This window comes from Cylas formicarius, unplaced genomic scaffold, assembly GCF_029955315.1.
Source record: "Cylas formicarius isolate icCylForm1 unplaced genomic scaffold, icCylForm1.1 PGA_scaffold_8__14_contigs__length_24414737, whole genome shotgun sequence".
Lineage (NCBI taxonomy): Eukaryota > Metazoa > Arthropoda > Insecta > Coleoptera > Brentidae > Cylas > Cylas formicarius.
Window position 1 is genome coordinate 16283992 of NW_026844361.1, and position 22557 is coordinate 16306548.

The 22557-nt window shown below is 34.6% G+C and overlaps 1 protein-coding gene across 5 annotated transcripts; it reads left to right on the forward strand.

Moving 5' to 3' along the window:
• The first annotated feature begins 86 nt into the window (after positions 1 to 86).
• Positions 87 to 17913, forward strand: LOC132706155 (uncharacterized). 5 transcript variants are annotated; one of them, XR_009619556.1, is made up of 4 exons: positions 87 to 187; positions 817 to 865; positions 6592 to 6785; positions 17128 to 17268. XR_009619556.1 is itself a non-coding variant. In XM_060677325.1 (2 exons), the coding sequence occupies exons 1-2, from the start codon at positions 13699 to 13701 to the stop codon at positions 17386 to 17388; spliced, it is 1065 nt and encodes a 354-aa protein (XP_060533308.1). In that variant the 5' UTR covers positions 12284 to 13698; the 3' UTR covers positions 17389 to 17913. The 5 variants fall into 5 exon arrangements, 1 of the variants encoding a protein (XP_060533308.1); XR_009619554.1 differs by lacking the exon at positions 17128 to 17268 and adding an exon at positions 8413 to 10405 and having other exon boundaries at positions 88 to 187; XR_009619555.1 differs by lacking the exon at positions 17128 to 17268 and adding an exon at positions 8413 to 10406 and having other exon boundaries at positions 116 to 187; positions 801 to 865.
• The last annotated feature ends 4644 nt before the right edge of the window (positions 17914 to 22557 follow it).

The window sequence follows — 22557 nt, forward strand, 5'->3', positions numbered from 1 at the left end:
AGTTTCCGCGAACATGCAATAACACAAATACCGCCACAAAAATTCCCGTACGCCACTGCTGTAATAATCATTATCGACGTCCCTGTTGCGAATTGCCTTTCAGATGTTTGCCGCAGTGACATTGCAACCCTGAAAGCGGTGTACACAGCTGATTAGTGTTAAATACGTTCTGTTATTTGGAGTTGGGGTAAGTGTTACCGTTTTACTCTTTCTCGTATGAGAGAACGTTTAAAATTAGGAGTATGTCCAAGAATTGTGCGTGTACGATAATTGTTTGTCGACTTTGACAACTGAGGATTGTACGAAAGTGAAATTTGTAATCAAATAGTGTTTCTAATATTTGGATACGCTGTGCGAGTAAGATTGTTTGTTTGGGTCTAATTTTAGTTCGACAGTTTATGGTACGTACAAATTGTGCTTTTATGACATTTCGGGTAAATATTTGTCGATTATATCTCGTGACGTTAAGACTTTTAGAGGGTTTAAAATATTGCACAGCGCCGGAGAAAAATATTGTTTATAATTTCGTGATAAATGCACGTAATTACTTTGGTCAAAGCAAATTGTCAGCAGCATTAGATCCGCATAGATGCCAAAATTACACCTAAATTTAAGGCATAAAATATAGATCTTTTTTTTTAAATTCCGGATTGAACGCATAATTTATCTAGCATAACTTATACCTCGTACTTTTTATTATCAAAAGAATAAGAAACAGAAAATTTATTTTGAAATGAACATCTAAGTAGCAGTAAAGTTTTAAAATCATTAAATTCAAATCCGGATAATTGAAGCTTCAGTTTTTATTTGTTATAGAGGTAAAACTCAAGAAAATATCGGAAAAGACACATTGCCAGATCCACAAGTGAGTAAAATCACATTAATTGTTTGGTTTTTCTTTTATGCTCTTGTACCAACCGTATTTACACAACACTCTTCCCAATGTCTTCAATGTCTTGCCACTGAGTTCGAGACGTATGGTCTGTTCATAGATATGAGAAAGTGACCAATTGCTTTTGAATGGGATTATCCAAGGGTGGTCATTAAGATACAATGCAACAAGATTGTTACCTAAATTTTCGGAATTTAAATTCAGGTAAAATTGTGGTCCGTAATAGAAAATAATGTTATACCTACCTCTGATTAATATTCTTTGGCTTGGTATACTACTTAGTTTAAATTTATTAGTAATCATTCTTTTTTCGTGTGTAATACAGCGTGTGCGAATTATGCAAAATATGTGCGAGTCAGTCTAGTGTATCTCAGGAGATGCTCCCGCCCAAATGTAGAAAACACTTTTCTATTGAGACTAAGGAAGTTATAAACAATGTTTATTTGACTCTCATTGAACGTGGTGCCAGCAAGCAAGCATCTTTAGAAGAAACGGCCACATTGACGAAAATTCCAACATCGATTGTATGGAAAATTGTGAATAATCCCATTTCAACAAGGAAAAAAAGAAGCGATGCCGACATTTTCTCGAGTGTAGATGAAAGTGATCAAGATATAATACGGAGTAAAATTTACCAATTATATGAGGAACAAAGCGTGCCTACGTTAGATATCTTAATTAGAAGACTTGAAAAAGATGAAACTGGTGTTAAATGTGGCAGAACTACCTTATGGAAGTATACTCAACACATGGGTTTTAGATTTAAAAAATTGATAAAAGGCAAGCTTTGATGGAATCTTTTAGAATTCGGAAATGGCGACTGGAATATCTAAAAAAAAATAGGATTTACAGAGAACAACAAAGGCTAATTATTTACTTGGATGAAACCTGGTTCGACACTTATGATACCCCGGAAAAGGGTTGGGTTGACTCAACTGATAAGTATAAAACAACTCAACTGATAAGTGTAAAACAAACGCGCCATCAAAAAGAGGTAAAAGAATAACTATTTTGTATGCTGCCTCTAAAGATGGTTGGATTACAAATGGACTTTCTCTGTCTGCGAAAAATATTAAAGAGTCTTCTCTGGATTACCATGAAGACACCACCGCTGATTTATTTGAAAGTTGGTTTATAAACAAACTAGTTCCAAACATTCCTCCTAATAGCATAATTGTAATGGACAATGCAAGTTATCACAGTAGAAAGTTGACTAAAATCCCTTCCTCATGTGACACAAAAGCAACAATCTAAAACTACATGTATAAAAACGACATTTATTTTCACGAAGATTATACTAAAAAGCAATTAATTGAGGTTCTACAAAGCTTGAACCTACAAAAGGAATACATCTGTGATAATTATGCAAAAAATCTAGGGCATACAGTTTTAAGGTTTCCACCTTACCACGGTATATTTAATCCCATTGAACATGTTTGGCGCCAACTGAAATCTGCCATTCGTCGTAACAATGTTTTTCCCCGTTTTAACTTATAGAAACCGAAGTTTTTAACATTGCTCCACAAAGTTGGGCAAATTCTTTTAAACATATAGAAAAAGCAGAACAATCGTATATCCATATTGCAAATAATATAGAACAAATACTAATTAGAACCGGCGATGATAGCAATGGTGATACTGATATATTATGCGAATAATTTTAAGTAATTTAAGTAGGTAAAAAATAATTTGTAATTTTATTTTAGATTTAAACATAGATAACATACATAAATAAATATATATTGTTTAGTATCTTTCCTAACATAACCCCATTCTAAACAAAGTAGGGACCTGTTCGGATATATTTCATTCTTACAGCTTGCCTGGGTCTTTCCTTAATTCTTATCAGTTAGTCACTTTCTTATATCTATGAACAGACTTTATAACTGTAGATGATTTACTACTGCACTCAAGGATTTCATGCATTCAAATCCGCACAAATTTAATGGATTATTGATTTAGCTGTTTCACTATTATAGAATTAAGAGAAATGTAGCTGTATTCACGACGACTTCTGACACTGATGTAGATATAAAAATAATTGCTTTTCTTTGCCAAAATAAAACATTTAGTTATTGCAGACTACAGGTGCTTTCACGCCTGCATGAATTTGAAGCAATTTCATCATTCTTAATTAGTTGATAGTTTATTAGTTGGCATTTAATAATAAATAAATATTTACGCAATTGTTGAGCTAAATGTTAAAACCAAATCTGTCTCTCTGGCATATCAGACTGATTTTGATTTGAGAAAGAAAATCTCAGAGTACGAATTGAGTCATTTTGAAGAAATTGGCTCCAGTAAGGATTTGTTCAAAGAAGTAAGGTCCAGTAATTTTGTTATTCAAAATCTCTGCCCCTAACATTTATATTTTGTGGATGTTGTGTGTGATTTTGTTTGGTTTCTATATTATTTGGCTTGGTATCTGACGAAGAAAAAAAGGGATTTCCATCATAGTGCCTGTAATAATGTAATCTTGTACGAATGATACTTTTCTTGAAACTTGATATCAACATCTACTTTTTGACACACCCTGTATATTTCACGTTCGCAGCAAAGAATGCACAAGAAAAAATTATGATGCACTTGTGCGAGCATTTCAGCGTTTCATCGTATATAACTACCGTCTCAAATCAGACAAATGGTAGGTAAATGTTTTTAAGCAGCCTAGTAGAACAGAAACCTACGTCGCCAATTTGAAAATATTCTAAAAATATTTAGTGCATTAACAAATTAATTACACTCCACTCATGATTGGTATCTTAATAAATTAGGACAAATTGTGGTTGAACTCCATTTCGTTTCGTTTACACAAAACATTTTGACCTGTAACTCTGTTTTAAGCTTTTATAAGAAATACTTTTTTATTTTGGAAAAATTCATTAGTATTCAATTGACATTTTTCCTCCCAGTGGCTAACAGGACTAAAAAAATACATTCCAAAAAAACGCTAAGATAATAATAAAAATGCTTATTGTTTTATCCATAGTAAGAAAACCTTCTGATTTCGTACTTAAATGTTCTAAAATTGTTCAGATTAATTAATTAATTAATAAAACGTAAAAATTTTGATCTTGATTGATAGTCCAACTACTGCAGCTCCATCGTGAGTGTAAGTCCAAGGTTTGATCCAACGCCTCTTTGTCGCATTGTTTGTTGTTTGTTTGCTTTCTCATAAGTAAAATTTTGTAACAAACTGTAACCGCTGCAAGTTTTACAAATTCTACCACACGCACTTGTAAAGAACACGATTCTGACAGCTATTTACTCTCGAAGAGTCGTCTCGTAAACCTATCTGAGAGTAAAAGTTTAGAATAGCGCTCCAGTGTAATAAAATAAGGCTTTTTAGAAGAAAACATACACTAATTTTGCCATTTGTAGCCATTTTGCAGCTTCTTCAGGACTATGTAGAGACTAGAAGAAATAAATTGATATAATAATAATAATACACACAATCAAAATAAATAAGAAGTAAAAGTTCAGATTTTCACGAAATTATATATTATGATATGACAATTGTTTCGACAACACCGTGTCTTTATCAAATGTAAAATTGTCATGTCATAATATATAATTTCGTGAAAATCTGCACTTTTAGTTCTTATTTATTTTGATAAATGGATTTTCATCAAGTAAAAGCCACCACAGTTCAATACACACAATACATACATACACACATACACAATACAATACATACATAAAATACATGAAATGCACAATGTCTAGTACAACTTACCTTACTAGTTATTTCTAAGTTCATATTAATATTCATATTGAATATTTAAATTAAATCACATTGTTATTAAATTTATCACCCACTTAATTTCACTCACACAACACATTGGTGGCATGTTTAATAGTTCTCCAGGTTTGCCTTGCATCAGTACAATGTTTGTCAAAAAGTTCCTCAAGGGACAATGAGTGCTCTATATAGGATCATTCCTATTTTTTATGAGTACTATTGATCTTTACAGACGAGAGAACTTCTCTTAATCGTACAAATATTAACCCATTACGAGCCCAAACAAATTTGTAGCCAACTTTTTTTAATCCATTCGCTTCGTGCAGAAAATTAAAGACATAGGAGTAAGTTCCTCGTTCAAGTAGATATTTCTAGCATCCTTGATCTTACAGTTATTACCAGTGAGTTGGCCAACATTCCTTGCTGTATTTAAAGAGTTATTTCTTGTAGAAAAGTTATGAATGCCTGAGTGTAAATACAGTTTGTCTTATTTCCATGGATTTGATTAAGGCTACAAAAGACTATCAAAATAAGGTCGACATGATAGTGTAAGTGCATAATAAATTTTAGAATTGAACAATGTAAAATTTTGTTACATAAACATCAATATGAGCACTCCAATTAAAACTATCGTCCAAGATGACACCAAGAAGGGTGACGCTATCACCCTTACTAAGAGGTGCATTAATTTAAATTTAAAGTTTTTGTGTTGTATGATTATTTAAAAGTAAATTGTTACACGACAACCAAGACTGAGCCTGCAGTTCAAACCCCATAAGTCAGTTAAAGATGAGCTCCTGCAGATTATGTGAACATTTGATTGGACTAATGCATGAAGGGAAATCGTTTATGTAAATAATGAAAAAAAGTGGTCCTGGGACAGATCCTTGTGGGACTCCATGTTTCAGATTGAAAGTGGCTGACTCATTCCCATTTAGGCGTATTGTGTTCGATTTTTAAAATGGGATTAAAAAACAGATCGAGACGAGCTAATAGTTAACGCAATCGAAATATAGTAAAGAGATAGTGACACATGGTAGCTATATTCCATACAATTAACGATCTCTGACACTACGTTTCGAACTGCATGTGTAGTAGAATAACAAGGCAGCAATCTTCACTGTTTTCTTGCAAAACAGTGATACACTTAATAAATAATCTAATAATTATATTAAAATTATTTCGAAATTTTTTCCAAAAATAAGAATAGAAATAGAATAGAATCCCAAAAATAAGTATTATAGAAATAGGTCGATAATTGTCTAAATCCGACCTTTTTTGAATTTTTTTAATAGTGGGATCACTTTTGCCCATTTAAACTGATCTGAAAATGTGGCAATTGTTAATAAATAAATAAATAATAGGTCTAAAGTGTGCTTGGAATGTGTGTGCTTACTATTAATATTTTTAAACGTTTTGACTTGTTTAGTTTATTAAACAGTGGATTGCATTCATTACTATATCATCTGTAATGAAAGGGAATTCCAAAAAGTTTCCTGAGTATATTGCAACCTCAGCTACAAAGGAGGTTAAGGTTAAACTGGTCACAATCAATATATTATTATTATTTTTATTAACATTATCAACATGTGTTCTATAAGCTGCTTAGACTGAGACTAGCTGAAACGAAGACCATTATTGATTGATTATTGACCTGGAAAACACGACACAACTAGTAAAAGTTAGAAGAAGGGTCAGACATTTTATCCGAAAATCAAGAAAAATTTGTAACTTCTTGGCAACGTAGCTCGCGATCGGTTTACAATAAGTTTGTTTAGCACTTTGGCGTTAAAATATAGGCGCGCCACTGTACCGGTTCAATCGGTTTCTGCGTTTATCGTGAGCGATTTCCGAAGCTTTAGTACCCCGGCTCAGCGCACAATAGCCGTTTTTATCATAAAACTAACAAAGTTTCGCTGCGATTTAAAACAATTTCACAATATGGTTTACATATTAGACGCGATCAAGAGGTGGTTCGGCATGGATACCGAATCGGGCAAAGAAAACTCACTGGACGACGTGCCCGGTGGCGCGGGAGGCGACGACAGCGACGCGCCGCAGACTAGAAGGAAGAGAAATGTCACCGACGTGCCCCCCTTGCCGGATAGGGGTCCCGATGGTCAAGAATCGGAAGCTTTTTAAGTGCAGCTGGTAGGTGTGGATATATGGCTGAAGTTAGATTTGGATTTGGATTCGGATTTGCAAATATTACAATGGACCAGTTCGTTACTTATCTTAATTAAAAAATCATATTCCTGTGGATATGCTGGGTGAGTAAGCACGGAAATATTGTAGAGGAACTGCCAAAAACCATATCCACTCTTGCTATACATAAAATAACCCCTTTTCCGTTCGCATCACTCCAAAAAATAATTTAATTACTATTTCGCAAGCTGACGTCCCAGAGATTCAACCAGACCATTAGGAGATAGGAGATCTTCAAAATGGTGTATCACTCATCCACCTTGAACCGGTCGGGAATATATAAAACTACCCCCAATTATGAAATACCCAAACGTTCCTTGTATTTATTTCGCAATCTCAAAAAAATCTGACGTTGTCCCAGATATTGAAACAAAAGACGTAGGATGGACAAAAATCGATAAGACCCTGAAAATTATTCTTTTCTATAATAAATTATAGGCTGTAAATCAAAATTCTTTTAAAAAATGGTTAATTGGTTCAAACAGAGTTATAGCCCACATCAAGAGCTACAATTTTTGATTTACGGTTTTCGCCTAACTGAGATATTTAATCATTTTTTCTTCATCACATTTTATCACTATGTTTCGGGCTCTATTTAGACACGATTATTTACTCGAAAACCATTTACTCAATTGCGAAAATTCGTAGCCCACGATACGTGGATGATCTAGGGTTACAACCTCTCATACGAACAATTTATGAATGCGCGTGAAAATATCCATTTTTTTGCAAACTTTTGGTAGCAAAAGAAAGACGGACAAACATGGGATAATTTCGTTTAAACAGTATCGTGAACTGAATGTGAAATATTATGATACATAGCTATCACCGCTACAACTTTGTATATTTACCAAAGTTTGCAACTTTGCAACACTTTCGAGTATAGGGAAGCTAATATAGGGGATGTATTTGATGCCGTTTAAAGAAATAGTGTAAGTGTAAAGAAAAAAGAATGAATCGTTTCTGGATTAGGAGCAATAGTTGTCATGCTGGTTGTACAACTTTTTTCAAGTAATTCAAAAACAAAAAAAGTCGGCATATACACCTATTGAAAATTAACTTAACTTAAACTTAACCATAGCTATAAAAAATGACAAAATATGCATGGTGTGCATGGTGTGCAACATAACTTTTTAAATACGACAACCATTTGAAAACGAATGTTAGCGCATCTCATAATTGGGGGTAGTTTTATCTCTTCCCGACCGTTTCGAGGAATATATTTTTTAAAATAAGATAAAAAACGAACTGGTCCGCTATAATATTTGCAAATCCGAATCCGAGAGTGAGACAGGTTTCCGTTTTAATAAGTTGTAACCAAGCGCCTTTCATGAATCCGATGGCACGTACAGGTGCGGGAATTATTTGGGCTACTTTAAACACTTATTCCTCATCAATTTCAATTAGAATCGAAGTGTTAACGGCGTGAAATTGTCCGGATGGGTTTTCGCAAGGTTATTTTTAAGCTTGGGAAAATAAACGCGCGCATTCTAGTGCGTATTAGAATAAAAATAAAATTGCGATTTGCTCGTGGGAATGTAACTTCAATGGGTAATTGCGGTTTTCATTACAGGTCGATCTGCATTATAGTATTACTACGTAGAGTTTCTCTACAAGACTGTCTCGTGCACTATTGATACCGTTTTTAAATTTTAGATGTGGGTTATTAGATGTAATATATACGGGGCGTTTAATTAACAACGGGATTGAACTGGCGATGGAGACAATTAAATTTAATTTTTTAACGGGCATTAAGAAGCTACGCGGTGTCAATTATTTAAACAATTTTTTTACTGAAAGCTTATTGAAATATCATATCTACTTCAAAATATGACAAAATTTAACAAGTATAGAATAATCACTACTATGACATCGACAAATTTCAAATATTATACCCAAATAATCCATTCACAGGTTCACAAAGCTTCTGAAAAAAAATCGTAATAAATTTATTTAGGTTCCCTATACTATAATTTTAAGAATTTTAATAGATGTGATTTTTTTGACTAGTGATAATTACATATAGGTACTGTAAGCACGCAAGTCATTTACCGCATCATTCTCAAGGCTTCAAAAATTTTTGAAAAATTGACGACAAAAAAGAAATGCAATTTTAACTTTCATTTCATAATAACACATAATACTATTATCTGGGCCAATGGCCATTATCTAATTCATACTATCTCCAGTTGCTAATAAAGCGTCCTATAGTTAGAATAAGGTCTTTGTCTAGTTTATATTTATGAATAATTAATTATCAGCATTAAATACACTATTCCTGAATCGTTATGTACCTATTATTTTCATCATATTTCTGGGAGTTAAATAAATGTATTTAAGAATAACATTAACGAGTATTAATTACAATTAAATTGAAAATTTTCAAAGCATAAGCGTAAGTATCTATTTAAAAATGTGTCAAACCCAAAATTAATTAATTTATCAAATTATAAATTCACAACCGTGCAATTTTAATATATGTATATTTAAAATTACAAAATTAAATTAAACTATAAAATTAATCCTACTAGGCAAACATGAATTAGTTATCTAAAATTAAGTTTCTGGATTCTCTAAAATATATCTCGACTACCTTAATTTTATTTATATACATAAGAAGCAGATTATAAAATGTTGCCTCCAAATATCTGTATTAGTTTGATAGTTATTGTTCATTAGTACTTGCCTGTAAGAATATTTATGAATGTATGTATAGTCTGTTTCAAACTTCGCGTTGGCTTTCGGCGGACCCTCTCCAATAAAACTTTAAGGATGTTATTGGCTATTGTTATTGGATAAAGCCATTAACAAAATATTTATTCTTAGTTGAGTGATAGGCAGGGGTGGGCCAGGTATATTTCTTTCTTTCTGATCTATTTCTTCAGTGTTGACCACTTGTGGCAGTACCTAAACAATCGTTTTTACTACGCGTTTCGAAAGAGTGATTTTACGAGAACATAACAATGTCGGGTCGAAATAATTTTCAAACTTTAGTCGTAATTGCAAAGAATATTAAGCATTCTAGCTTGGATTATGATAAGGACACAAGTGCCGAACTTTTTGAAAAATGGTTTGAAAGCCACCACGATGAAGATTGAGACAGACTTTACATGTATTCGAGATAAACAATGTACTAACACTAAGTGATTTCGATTTGCATTGTTGCACTGTGTCTTACTTTATTTCTCCTATTCGAGGGTAAGTAAGAGCTTTTTTTGGCCACCTTGTGATTTCCATCCTCATTACGTGTCAATATCATATTCGTTGTCTGGTTTCTATTGCTTCTGTCGTAGTGTAAATTCTTTTTATTCTCCTATTAACTCACCGTTAAGGATATGGACACTGTACTTGCTTTTCTGCGAAACTGAATTTCTGCATGATCAATTATTTTTCTGTTCTTGATTGATAGTCGGTTTTGTATTCAAGTTAATCTCACTGGACTAAAGTAGTTGATTAAGCATTCGTACACAGTTCTTCTCTAGTTAAACCCTATACTCTATGTATATCTTTATCTGATGTTGCTTCTCTTAATACCATGCCCTTATTTCTCTCACTGGTACCTCTGCTATATGTCTTTTTCATGTTCTTCCGTTAGTTTACAATCGTAATACTATTTACAAATCTTCTGGATTCTTCTTGCATGGGTTGTTGATGAATCTGACTTGCTGACATTCCGGCAATCATCCCGCTGGTTTCTACCGAGTTTGTCTGTACCTGTTTGTATGCTGTATGAGGAAGGCGGAGCTAAAGAGAATATGTCTCGGATGACTGATTTCCATATCGGTCAAAATTCGCTGTTAAGATTGTTTCGTTGTTTAGAATTTTTTATAGATTCTGCGATTTTTGGTAGAAGAACTGATTTCATGCAAGAACTTTAATTTTGTCCAATAAGATTCGATGTCCGGTTTAACAATTTTGGCCGTCAACTGCTGATGAGTTTATTGGTCGTATTATTAAGCCTCTTTCGTGTTCTTTTCAACTAGTTGATATTTTTCTTTCCAATGCATTCATTGCCGCATACGACGTTGAGAAGACGTTGAGATTTTATTTGATAAATGGTAAATTTGGTTTTATCAATTTATTTCTTAAGAACATTGGATATGTGGTCAGCAATGATTATAAAAATATCCAAACAACCAAAAAATCGTAACCAAGACTTCATTTATATGCGATGCAATGTTCATGTACATGAGCGGGTACAGAGTAGAATGCACACCAATTTCGGTTAAACTCTGAAGAAGCCAACAGGATGATTGGAGAAACGTCAGCAAAGTTCGATTCATCAACAACCGATGCACTGGAAATCGAGAAGATGTTAAATAAAGTTCTCCATGAATATTCTCTATAATAGTAAATTAATTTAGCTCCTTAAAACTAGTATAAAATTAAATTGGAATATAAATACAAGGCTGCTGTTAGTGAAAAGCTACCAAAAATTCTTTTAAAGTTTAAAAATGTTTTTCTCCATACAAAAATGAAGTTTTTTATTTTATAATGTATAATATTTTATAGGAAAAAGTTCAACGAAGTTTTAAATATTGAACAATTAGTATTTTTGTTGCGTCTTGTTACTGTTTTGAGTTAATTTAAATCAATAAAAAGTTATAATTAGCAAAGCAGGAGGGTAGACACAAGCTCCAAAAGGAAACTAACACAATAAATTCCTGCGCATTAACACAAATCAATCATCAATTGCAATTACATAATCAGCCATTAATCTATAATGGTCAGTCAACATTTACGTTCCACTAATGGAGCCATTTGGTGGCAAACAATTCGGAAATGATAACGAAAACTCTCGAACGCATAGTGCGTTATTCTAAACTTCTGTGTCTGCTCCCATCTTACGATTTTCGAAAGAAAAGGATCGTTCCCAGCTTTCTGTGTGCGTTATCGGCCCTGCTTCACGTGATTCTGCCGATCGCAGAATATATCATCATGATCAGGACGATCATCGACGCTCCCAAATATAATAAAGACGATAAAATAATGTTTTGGATACGAATCTTCGTGAGTGTAGTCACATCGGTAACGACAATCACGGGGGTCATCCAGTCGCTATATAGGCGTCCATTATGGAACCAATTCTTCCGGAAACTCACCAACTTAAAGTTTAACATCGATATCAGGCACTTGGACCGCAACAACTGTATTATGGTTTCGGTAGCAGCGATCCCGATGCTTTTGAGTTACGTGATTTTATGGTATATCATGGATTATCGAAAAATTCCGATCAATCTGTATTGCCACTTCCTTCAGTCCTTGATCGTCGTTATATTTATAAACTTCCTTAAAATCGTATTGTAAAAACTAAATGAGCTGAAGTGTGCTGCAGAACAAGTGAGATCGTCGATCGATGTGAGACGACTTAGACGTTGCCAGGGAATTTACAGTGAAGCGGGCGAGATAGGCGAGATGATCAACTGCTTATATGGTGCGAACGTGTTGATGATATTCGCCAACAATCTAGGCCGCCTCTTGTACTTTCCATACAGACTGCTGCAAGTTTACTTATACGACGAGAACCCCGTTCCTTATTTGATGCAGTTGGTGGTCATGACGATTTCTTCTCTGGTAAGTAATTAATCGACGCACACATTGTCAAAGGATAATCATTTGGTAATTGTGATATTTTAGGGCAAAAGCGAATTAATAATAACAATAATAATATTTATTGTCAACCCAACCCTTTTCCGGGATATCATAAGTGTCGAACCAGGCTTCATCCAAGTAAATAATTGGCGTTTGTTGTTCTCTGTAGATCCTAATTTTTTCTAGATATTCCAGTCGCCATTTCCGAATTCTAAAAGATAGGTAAGGTAGTTCTGCCGCATTTAACACCGGTTTTATCTTTTTCAAGCATCCTAATTAAGATATCTAATGTACGCACCATTTGCTCCTCGTATAACTGGTAAATTTTACGCCGTATTATATCTTATTATTCACAATTTTCCATACAGTTGATGTTGGAATTTTCGTCAATGTGGCCGTTTCTTCTAAAGATGCGTGCTTGCTGGCACCACGTTCAATGAGAGCTAAATAAACCTTGTTTATAACTTCCCTAGTCTCAATAGAATAGTGTTTTCTACATTTGGGTGGGAGCATCTACTGAGATACACTAGACTCGCACATATTTTGCATAATTTGCACACGATTCAACACACGCTGTATTACACACAAAATAAGAATGATTACTAATAAACTTAAGCTTAGTAGTATACCAAACCAAAGAATATTAGACACAGGTAGGTATAAAATTATTTTCTATTACCGACCACAATTTTACCTTAATTTAAATTCCGAAACTTTAGGTAATAATCTTGTTGCACTGTATGTTAATGACCACCGTTGGATAATCCCATTCAAAAGCAAGTGGTCACTTTCTTATATTTATGAACAGACCATAATTCCATAATTGTGGGGCAGACTGTACAGTTATTCTCCGAAGAAGCCAACAGTTTTTGTTTTATTTATAAACAACCTATTCAAGAGGAATATGGAAGATTTGTAAATAGTATTTCAATTTTAATTTATTATACAATTGCAATTATAGTTGTAAGTTAACTAGTTAGTAATTAGGGCAAATTCTTGAATAATAAATTTTGAAAAAAACAGTCAAGGTGTTACTTATGTAGTTTAAACTTGCAAAAAATTAAAACAACTGAACGCCAGACGCTTCTCAAAACAATCGAGAATTTTAATTCGGCCGAGTGTCCAGAAGTTTTCTTTATCCACAAACCCCGGCCAGTAAAATTAAATTTTCTACTCGTCGGTGACGTTAAAATCACAAATTCCGGAACAGAAACAAACCGGCTGACCGCACTATTGTTTAAACTCAGTCAGTTGATAGTATACCGTTATGAAATCTACAGTCTCAAGTTCGATTGAACGCCTCGTGCGTTTTTCAAAGTTTTGTTGTCTTCTTCCCCCTTACGATTTTCGGAAGAAAAGGGTGGTTCACAGTTTCCTGTGCTCCTTGTCCGCCTTGCTTCACGTCGTGTTACCCTCTGGTTCTCTCGTATTATTCTTCCGAGCGATCCTCGCCGCACCAAAAAACAACGTAGATGACAGAATAATATTCTGGGGTTACATCGGAACGAAGGTCATCGCGGTCGTGGCAGTACTGGTGACGGTTATCCAGACCCGAGCCAACACGCTCTTATGGGAGGAGTTTCTGGAAGAGACGTCCAACGTTAAATTGATGAGTTCCAGTTCGTATCACAGCCACGTCGATCGTCAAAACTTGATTATGATTCTACTCGCCGCGTTCCCCGTGATTTTATATTACGTGGTCTTCTGGGGGAGCACCGATTTTCGATACGCTCTGATCGGCTGGTACTGCTTCTACTATCAGTCGTTGTCGATCGTGGTGTTGATAAATTTTATCGAAATCGTGCTGTACAAATGTCGGGAAATGAACTACAAGCTGGCGCGAATCAGACAGCCGATCCGATTCAAGGCTTTGACGTCTCAGAAAACTTATGACAGGCTCAGCGGCACCGTGGGGAAGATTAATCGCTTGTTCGGGCCCCACATCTTGATGGTGTTCATCTCCAGCATGATTCGTCTTTTGGCGTACCACAACAAACTGGTGGGGGTAGTCGTCAACGAATGGAACATCCCTAGGGGGTTGTCGATGGTGTCTCTAATCGCGGGTGCTTTGGTAAGTCAGTCCGGTACTGACTCGTGGAACAAATGTTTAAAAAAAAAACTTACGTCAACCAAAAACGGAAGATTTTTAATTTCGAAGAAATATCAATCCAAAGGCTTTGCGAAATTTAATTCAATTAATAACACAGGTCGACAATTTTTAAACTTTATTTAAATTTATATAAATTTAAATCTTATAAGAATTTTCCTCTACCACGTATCTTTACCAACATTACAAGGAATAATGAATGAAAATCTCGGTTGATTAAAAATTATTTTTATTAGTGCAATAAAAAAAACCGAATTACAAAAATTTAAGTTTAATAACGCAGTCTCGAAAGAGTGAATTTACTTTTGGAAGATCTCTCCCGAAAAACTTTGGTGGATGTTTGGCCGGGTTGTCCATTATTAATGACCTGCAGTATAGTTCGCCCAACTATATACCGTTTTTAAGACATAATCCGGTATTCAACTTTGGTAAATTTTTATGAAGTTCTAAAGGCAGGATTACTCGCTTGGGTTTCTCTTTGTGGTTCCTCGATTATTATTACTTCATGCAGTGAAAAATTTATATATACTTTAAAATGTTTAGTATATATATATTAATGAAGGAGTAAATTTAGCTGTTGGAATATTTATAAAAAAACGTTATTCTGCACTCGTCCCGCCTGTAACATTTTTTTCTTCGATGACCTGTTGTACACATTTTTTCCACTTAAAAGCATATATTTTTTCTACTTCACTTCTAATTAATTCAATTGCCCCAGAACTAAATTTCGGTATCTCAATAAAAATGGCACACTGAGACTTGAAAAATAATTGAATGACAGTAAGTTGGTAATTACTAATTACAAATACAGGACTTAATCGAATTAACTCCAAAGCTTCGAGGGCTGTTTCATAAAACTGACGGGATACTGCGATTTCACCAATCCCAACCAATCAACCAATAGCAAACGGGGAACACATCCATTATCAATCAATTGTCTACATAAGATTTTAACAATTATTTACCCTCTGCAATAGGAGACTATGTCACAGTAAAATTGGATTAAAAGGTTATTATTATTAAAAGGTTATTATTTCAAGTCGAAAATATGTTCCTACAACCAAGCATTGCTTGTAAACGACTGACACTTTTGAGAGAATACATGAAAAACCAGAACGACAGCTTTTCATTCAATTCAGTAATTTTGGAAGAGATTTCAATATTTAGTAAAGGAGCGTCTAGAAAAAGCTGGCAAGACGATTCTCTACAAACAGTTCGGAAAAAATATGATTAAGGAGTTCGCTGCTGTCCAGACGTGAGTGTGAAAAATTCCATTCCATTTTCATAAATTTCTCTAATACATCTTCTACAATGTCTTTGCAATTTGGATATTTGTTCTTTCCTAGAAAAGATTTTATAACACCAGTAAATTCAACCTATTCAGATTCGATCATGGCATTCGCGAAGTCTTAATCATCCATTAATCGTCTTATTTGGGGACCCACAAAAATTCGTTCCTTCAATTTTGCCTCTGAGAGTGGGAAATTTTCCACCTAGATGTTTAAAACATCCTTATTTAAAACTTTAACGTACTGCTGAAGCAGTACGTTCATCGGTCCTAATTTAAGAAAATTTTTTGTTGATCAATAACATTATCGGGAATTAAATGAAACCTTTTTGGCAAGTTCTTGTTCCCTGATGACGCTGCCTATTTCTACTGTCCCATTCACACTTCGTATATACTGACTCCTATCGTAGTCGAAATCTTACAATTTTTAAGTATCCATAAATCATCGAACTGTAGTCCTTGTATTTGATTTTCTCAAGTAGTCTTTGGTTTGCACAAAATGAGCGACAGTTACAGAAGCAAGAACATTTCCATTGTGCAGAAGAACAGATTTAAGGCTTCTCAGAAACACATAAAACAACCACAACAAATAGCAGCGCACTAATTACATCCCATAATTGGCCAAAACTAAAATTGTTCATAGCAATAATAAATAAAAAACAAAAGGGAGGTGAGACGAAAAGAAAACGGAAATTGAATTGATTATTCTTCAGTTGAGACTATAGTTAAATTCTCAGTGTGTCAAAGTTAACAACATAAGTCAGCAATTTCTGCATTATATTTATTGAAATGCGAATTATACCGTGGAATAAAAAAGAGATTCCATCCAGCAGAGACCGACAGTCTAAAGAATTATTAACCACGCAGTCTAACCTTAAGAGACTTTATGTGAAACATTCCTCTTGGAAGATGATATTCATACACGTTGCACACACTGTTCAAACTAGAAGTCTCATTTTCGTAGATATTCAAATTACAAATTTTTATTTACTCAATTACGAAAAGACAGAACTTTTGATTTGGCAACATTTAGCTTCAGAAATTCCTCATAGCAAAACTGAACAAATAACTGGCGAGAGATAGCAACAAAAACTCTACACCTGTAGCCTCTATATTCAGCAAGGAGTTGCCAAGGTAGGATTCCATAAAAATCAATAAATCAATTGAAATTTACGAATTGCCTGATGATATTTTGTAAACTTTGCACTTTAAAACATGACTGAACGTAAAAAGTAGCTCCCCTTATCTCAACACTCAAAAGCTAGAGGCTGCGATTCCTTAACTGCTGCCCTTTTTTATAGGTGCAACCGCTAGCCGTATGCTACTACTGCGATCTGGTTACACGAGAAACGCGAAAAACCAAGCTCATATGCTTCAAGCTACAGTTGGAGTCCACTGGGGATGAGGAAGAACTTCAATGCCTAATAAGTCTTTTAAATAACAACCCGATTACGTTCTCTGCCAGTGGTTATTTCGTAATCGACCGTTCCACGATGTCTTCTTTACTGACCATCGTCGGCACCTACTTCGTAGCCATATTGCAAATTAGAAATGGCCTCTAGGTTATTGTGTTGATGTTTGTATTATCACTACGTAAAAATCATAATTAATTGATTGCACCAATTTTGAAACTCGCTAAATACTACTTGGATCAAAAAACGCTTAGCTGATCGATACTAAAAAAAAGATAAAACAAAATGAAAAGGCACGAATAACAAAAAATGGTATTGCTGTGCTAGGTGGTTTTTGGTAGTTTAAACGCATGGTTTAAAAACTCTATGTTTTATTTCACTATAATCTCCAGTGTTCACAACTTTTTATTGTATTGTATTGAGAATACTGCATCTCATGAGCTTTAAAGTAACTTTATAGTTGAGGATGCACTTATTGCTGTAATGTTTATTATTTCGAATGTTAGAACAACTGAAGCCTTCTTCAAAAGCAGTTCGGGCTCTTAATTGACATTGTGCGAATCAGATCAAAATTGTTATACTTTTTTTCTGTGCTATTAGTTTAGTTTCTTTCAAAGATGATAAAAAGGCTCCATTAACTTCAGTCTTAGACATGTTTCTAATTCAATAAATAGATGTTGCAGTGAGTATGTTGTGCTTTTTAAAGGTCTCCTACAACTAGCGTCATAAGACAGACTTCCTGTTTTATCAAAAATTATCGAAAAGGTAATGGGACACCAAATCCTTATTCACATGGATACCAACGCAGTTTCCCTCAAACTGATACGAATTTCATGCAGGGTATGACTAATGTATACCGTGTGACAAATAAAACGATCCACTATAAGATCTGGAAACCCATAGGAGATTGGGAAAAAAATCGTACAAAACTTTCTTGGATTGTCGCGAAGATTTAAAACATTATAATTCTATTGATACAGGGTGTCCCAAAAGTGCCCCCCCCCCACAATAACTATGTTATTTTAAACGGAACACCCTGTATATTTGGTTAAAATAAAGGTAACTTTTTAAGAAATTCTTTGCACAATATATACTTCACAATTTGATAAATACTTGATGCATTGTACTAGTTGATGATATGCATTACGCAGATGTTATACAATCGCAACTATTATTTATTCCTGAAATAACTCAGATAGCAAGGCACCATAAATTACAAATTAACCAGTCAAAAACTTTTCCATAATTATTCAAATAATTTAGGCGAATAGATTAAATTTTAGTGGATATATTACCAGCAAGATCGGTTTGGGCTATTGGAACTTCAAAATGCTCTATTCGTTCTATGGTATGAATCTATCAGTTTTCTGTTGGAGAAGCAATGGCCTGTAAATCTGAGGGAGTCTGTAGAGACGAGGAATTTTTGTTTAAGTTGACGATATAATCCTTCTGTAACAGTATCTTGAATTTTTTCCTGATCACTTTTTAGGATTCCGATGTTGGGAGTAGATTTTAGAGATTTTAGAGGAATCTGTCCAGGCTTTGGGATCTTAGATTGTGGAGGTTTTGATATTTTAACGATTTTTGCGGTTTCATATCGAATTTCATTAGCTGCTTGAGATGGCAATTTGTTTAGGACAGAGTCGACTTTTGAAATGATTTCTTCTTTTGGGATAATAAGTTGGAACCTTTTGCAAGAACACTGTTTTTTTCGGGTCGGGAGGTTGGTGCGACGATAGTTAGTTTTTCAAATTTTGAATGTGATTCTGGGTAGGCTACTGTAATTTTATTGATTGCTAACGTTTCGCCAATCATCCTGTTGGTTTCTTCAGAGCTTAACTAAAGCAAGTTCGACTCAACAACAACCGATGCATGCATTTGAAAAAATAAGATGAAAAATATATTTTATTCTTTCTCATAAAAAAATTAGTGAGTGGGTAATAATATTATCATTATTATTCGATACATGACTGTTCCCGTCTCGCGCTCTCAGCATTGAACATCGTGGCCCAATGTGCACGTTCCATACAAACAATCAACGTAAGCAGCATAATTAATAAGTTTCCTTAATTGCTCGATATCGATTTGTCATTTCCACCAACGTCATTACACAACTGAAAACACAGTCCACCACCATGAGGTCCTTGAAGTCGATAGAGCCCCTAGCGAATTTTGCAAAATTTTTCCGCTTGTTCCCAGCGTATGACTTCAGAAAGCAGCGCGTTTACAAGAGCTGTTTTCTCTCCACACTATCTCTGGTACAAGTAGTGTTGGCCACGACAGGCACAGCCCTGTATATCAAAAAACGTCTCGCAGAGACTCTTTACGATAAGCAATACGCGATACTAATCTGGAGTCTTATAATCAATAGGTTTTTGGAGGTTGTCAACTTGCTCACGCTTCTTTTTTCGACGGAAATGAGAAAATCTGCGTGGGGAGAGTTGCTTCGCAAGATAGCCGCCTTGGACGCGGAAAATATCCCAGTTGTGCACAAAAACGTAAACCTTGAAAACGTTATACTCAATTTGGTTGCTGTGTCTCCGGTTTTGCTCGTCTTTTACGTCTACTGGAACGAAGTTGAGTTCATTGACGGCGTACACCTCTATTGCTACTACTCGGTGTCCCTGTTCGCTATCGTCTTCGTGAATTTTGTGAAAATAGTGCAAAGCAATCTTCGAGAAATCAACGTGCGTTTGAAGCGATCGCCGATTACATCCGATCGTCTACAAGAGTGCGCGAAGATTCATTTCAGATTGTCAGAAATCGCTCATGGAATTAGCTCCGTATTTGGTCCTAACTTATTAATTATTTTCTTGATGACCATAGGTTATGTTCTTGCGTTTCAAGGGACATTTCTTCAGGTGTACGCTGAAGCACGGGAGCAAGTGTTGAAACTAATAGTGATCTTTTTGATGATTGCTATCAGTATGGTAAGTTTTGATTAGTCATTTAGCAATTATGTAAAGCGTTTCAGGTTTTAGATAACTCCGATAACGTTGTGTTATTGCTGCGACGCGACTGCAAGAGAAACGAGAAATACCCTCTTGATCTGTTTCGAAATTGAGCTGCGGCGGACAGATCTTCATGAGGACGTTAAGACTCTCTTAAGGTCGATTGGCGACAACAAAGTGTCGTTTACGGCCTGCGGGTTCTTCAAAATCGATCTGCCCACGTTGTTTTCCTTACTGTCACTAACAGAGGGTTATTTTTTAGCAGCATTGCAGTTTCGACAACTCTAGGCATTTTTTTATACTTTCGTTCACAAAAGTCCACAAGTAATATATAATAACATATAAAATAAAAATGTAATAAAATGTTATAAAGAACTTAGGATGCACAATTTGTAATTATTTTAAAATTATTAACATACTTTAACACTCACGGTTCCATAACTTTTGTCCGCTTATGGGAGGTGTATAATATATTAATATTATATATATAATATATAATATATTCTTCCTCTGAGTCATTTGGACTACCTTCTTCAAGTGGGCCGCGGCTTTCTACATCCAATTTCGAAAAGTTGTCAACGGCATTTTCTTCTGTTATGTAATCGTCTAAGGTCATGAAATCATCTACATTCTGGATTTCTGTTACTCCTAAATGTTTTGCAAGTGTCGCTAAGGGCAGATCGTCTTCAGGATCGTAATAATCTTGTTCAGTAAATTCTGAGCTACATTCACTTTTTCTGAATCCAGCTTGGCCATAACAATTCTGAATGGTCGAGGAATTTACTTTATTTCATGCCGTTTTTATAAAATACAAAGCTTCTAACACATTGATATACTTTGTAAGCTCAGACAAGCTTTGAACATCTTAAGTTTTTGTTAAAATATGTTTCAAAATCAAGTGCCGATAATAAAATTTGAAGTTTTTCTATGATAGTTGAATCCAAGTGCTGACAAACTGAAGAGAGCATGCATTGTAAAAAAATAAAGAACTTGTCTTTTTACCTTTTTTTGATTCCCATTTTCCGGTCCAATTGGAGCAACCACTCGCACATGATTTCTCGGCTCATCCATACTTTTTTATTGCATTTCCAAGTCACAATCAAATCGTATTTTTCACCGTACCATACTTGCACAGAATAAAATGGTTCGTTTGTCTTTAGACAACTTTCTTCTTTGAGACACAGAGTTTTGTCGGGCAATGCACTAAAAAAAAGTCCACTTTCATCTGCGTTGTACACATCTTCTGGTTTGTAGCCAAGCAACACGGATGGAAGTTTCTCCAAAAACTGTGACACATCAACTTGATTTACTGCAGCAGCTTCACCAGATATGCATTTAAAACTCTTGCGCCACTTTTTGCTGTAGCCCAAAGTAGTCTTTCATTTTCACTGACGGCCCTGAGATTGGAATATTCTGATTTCTAGCTTTCACAAACCACTCAAAACATCTTTTGTCTATAGCAAAACCTTCTTTTTTCAAAAAATCCTTTTGATTTATATTAGTTCCAGATTGCTATTTACTTCTGATATCTCTCTTATTTTTGGCTATTTCAGCTACTTGCGTGTTCCCAATATTAAACCTCTTTGCGTTAACAACTTCCATCTTTTCCATTAACGAGAGAATCCTTTTTTTCGGTGCCATTTTACGGAAAATTATAAAATAACTCCAATATCAACTACGAATCTAATAAAAAACTGGAAATTACTGAATTTTATGTGGATCCATTGTAATAAACGGAACTAAAAAACGTCCGGCTATTAGAAAAAATCTAGTATCCGCGTCCGTTATCGGAATGCATTCAACATTGAAAAAAAAAAGCCAAATTTGGTTCCGGTTAAAAGAGACGTCCGTTTATAGGAGCTGTCCGCAAGGAGAGCTTTCATTGTACCTATATTTAATACTTTTACAATATTTAACTTTCTTATATTAGTTGGCCATGACAAATTAGCCAACATTATTTTATTCTCATAGCGGTAGATAAAGCAACAGTCAATTATTAGCAATTTCGGTGAAAATAACTCCCAAATTTAAGAATCATATAAAAAGGAAATAATTTAATATTAGTATGGCTCAACTAATGTTCAGAAATATGCCCTTGTACTGGGATACACATGTTCAATCTTTTTCGTATATTTGTTACGACATTCCTTAGTCCACTAGGTGTCCCGAATCCTATTTTGCATACCTTCTGATGCTGTAGGGGAATTTTCCTAAATTCGATCTTTAACATATCTCTCCAAAAAGAAATAAAGTGATGAATGAATCCATCTCTACCGATCCATTTCTGTGGGTGATAATTATTAAATTTGCTTGTAATCACTATTTAATTCTTTCGAAATTCTTTGGAATTCCTCTGTAATAAGTTGGA

Bases quoted from the DNA above. Each gene is read 5' to 3' on its own strand.
- LOC132706155 (XM_060677325.1), top strand. From the start codon at position 13,699: ATGAAATCTACAGTCTCAAGTTCGATTGAACGCCTCGTGCGTTTTTCA. The intron at 14,503-17,127 runs GTAAGTCAGTCC...CCTTTTTTATAG, and splicing joins CTCTAATCGCGGGTGCTTTG to GTGCAACCGCTAGCCGTATG.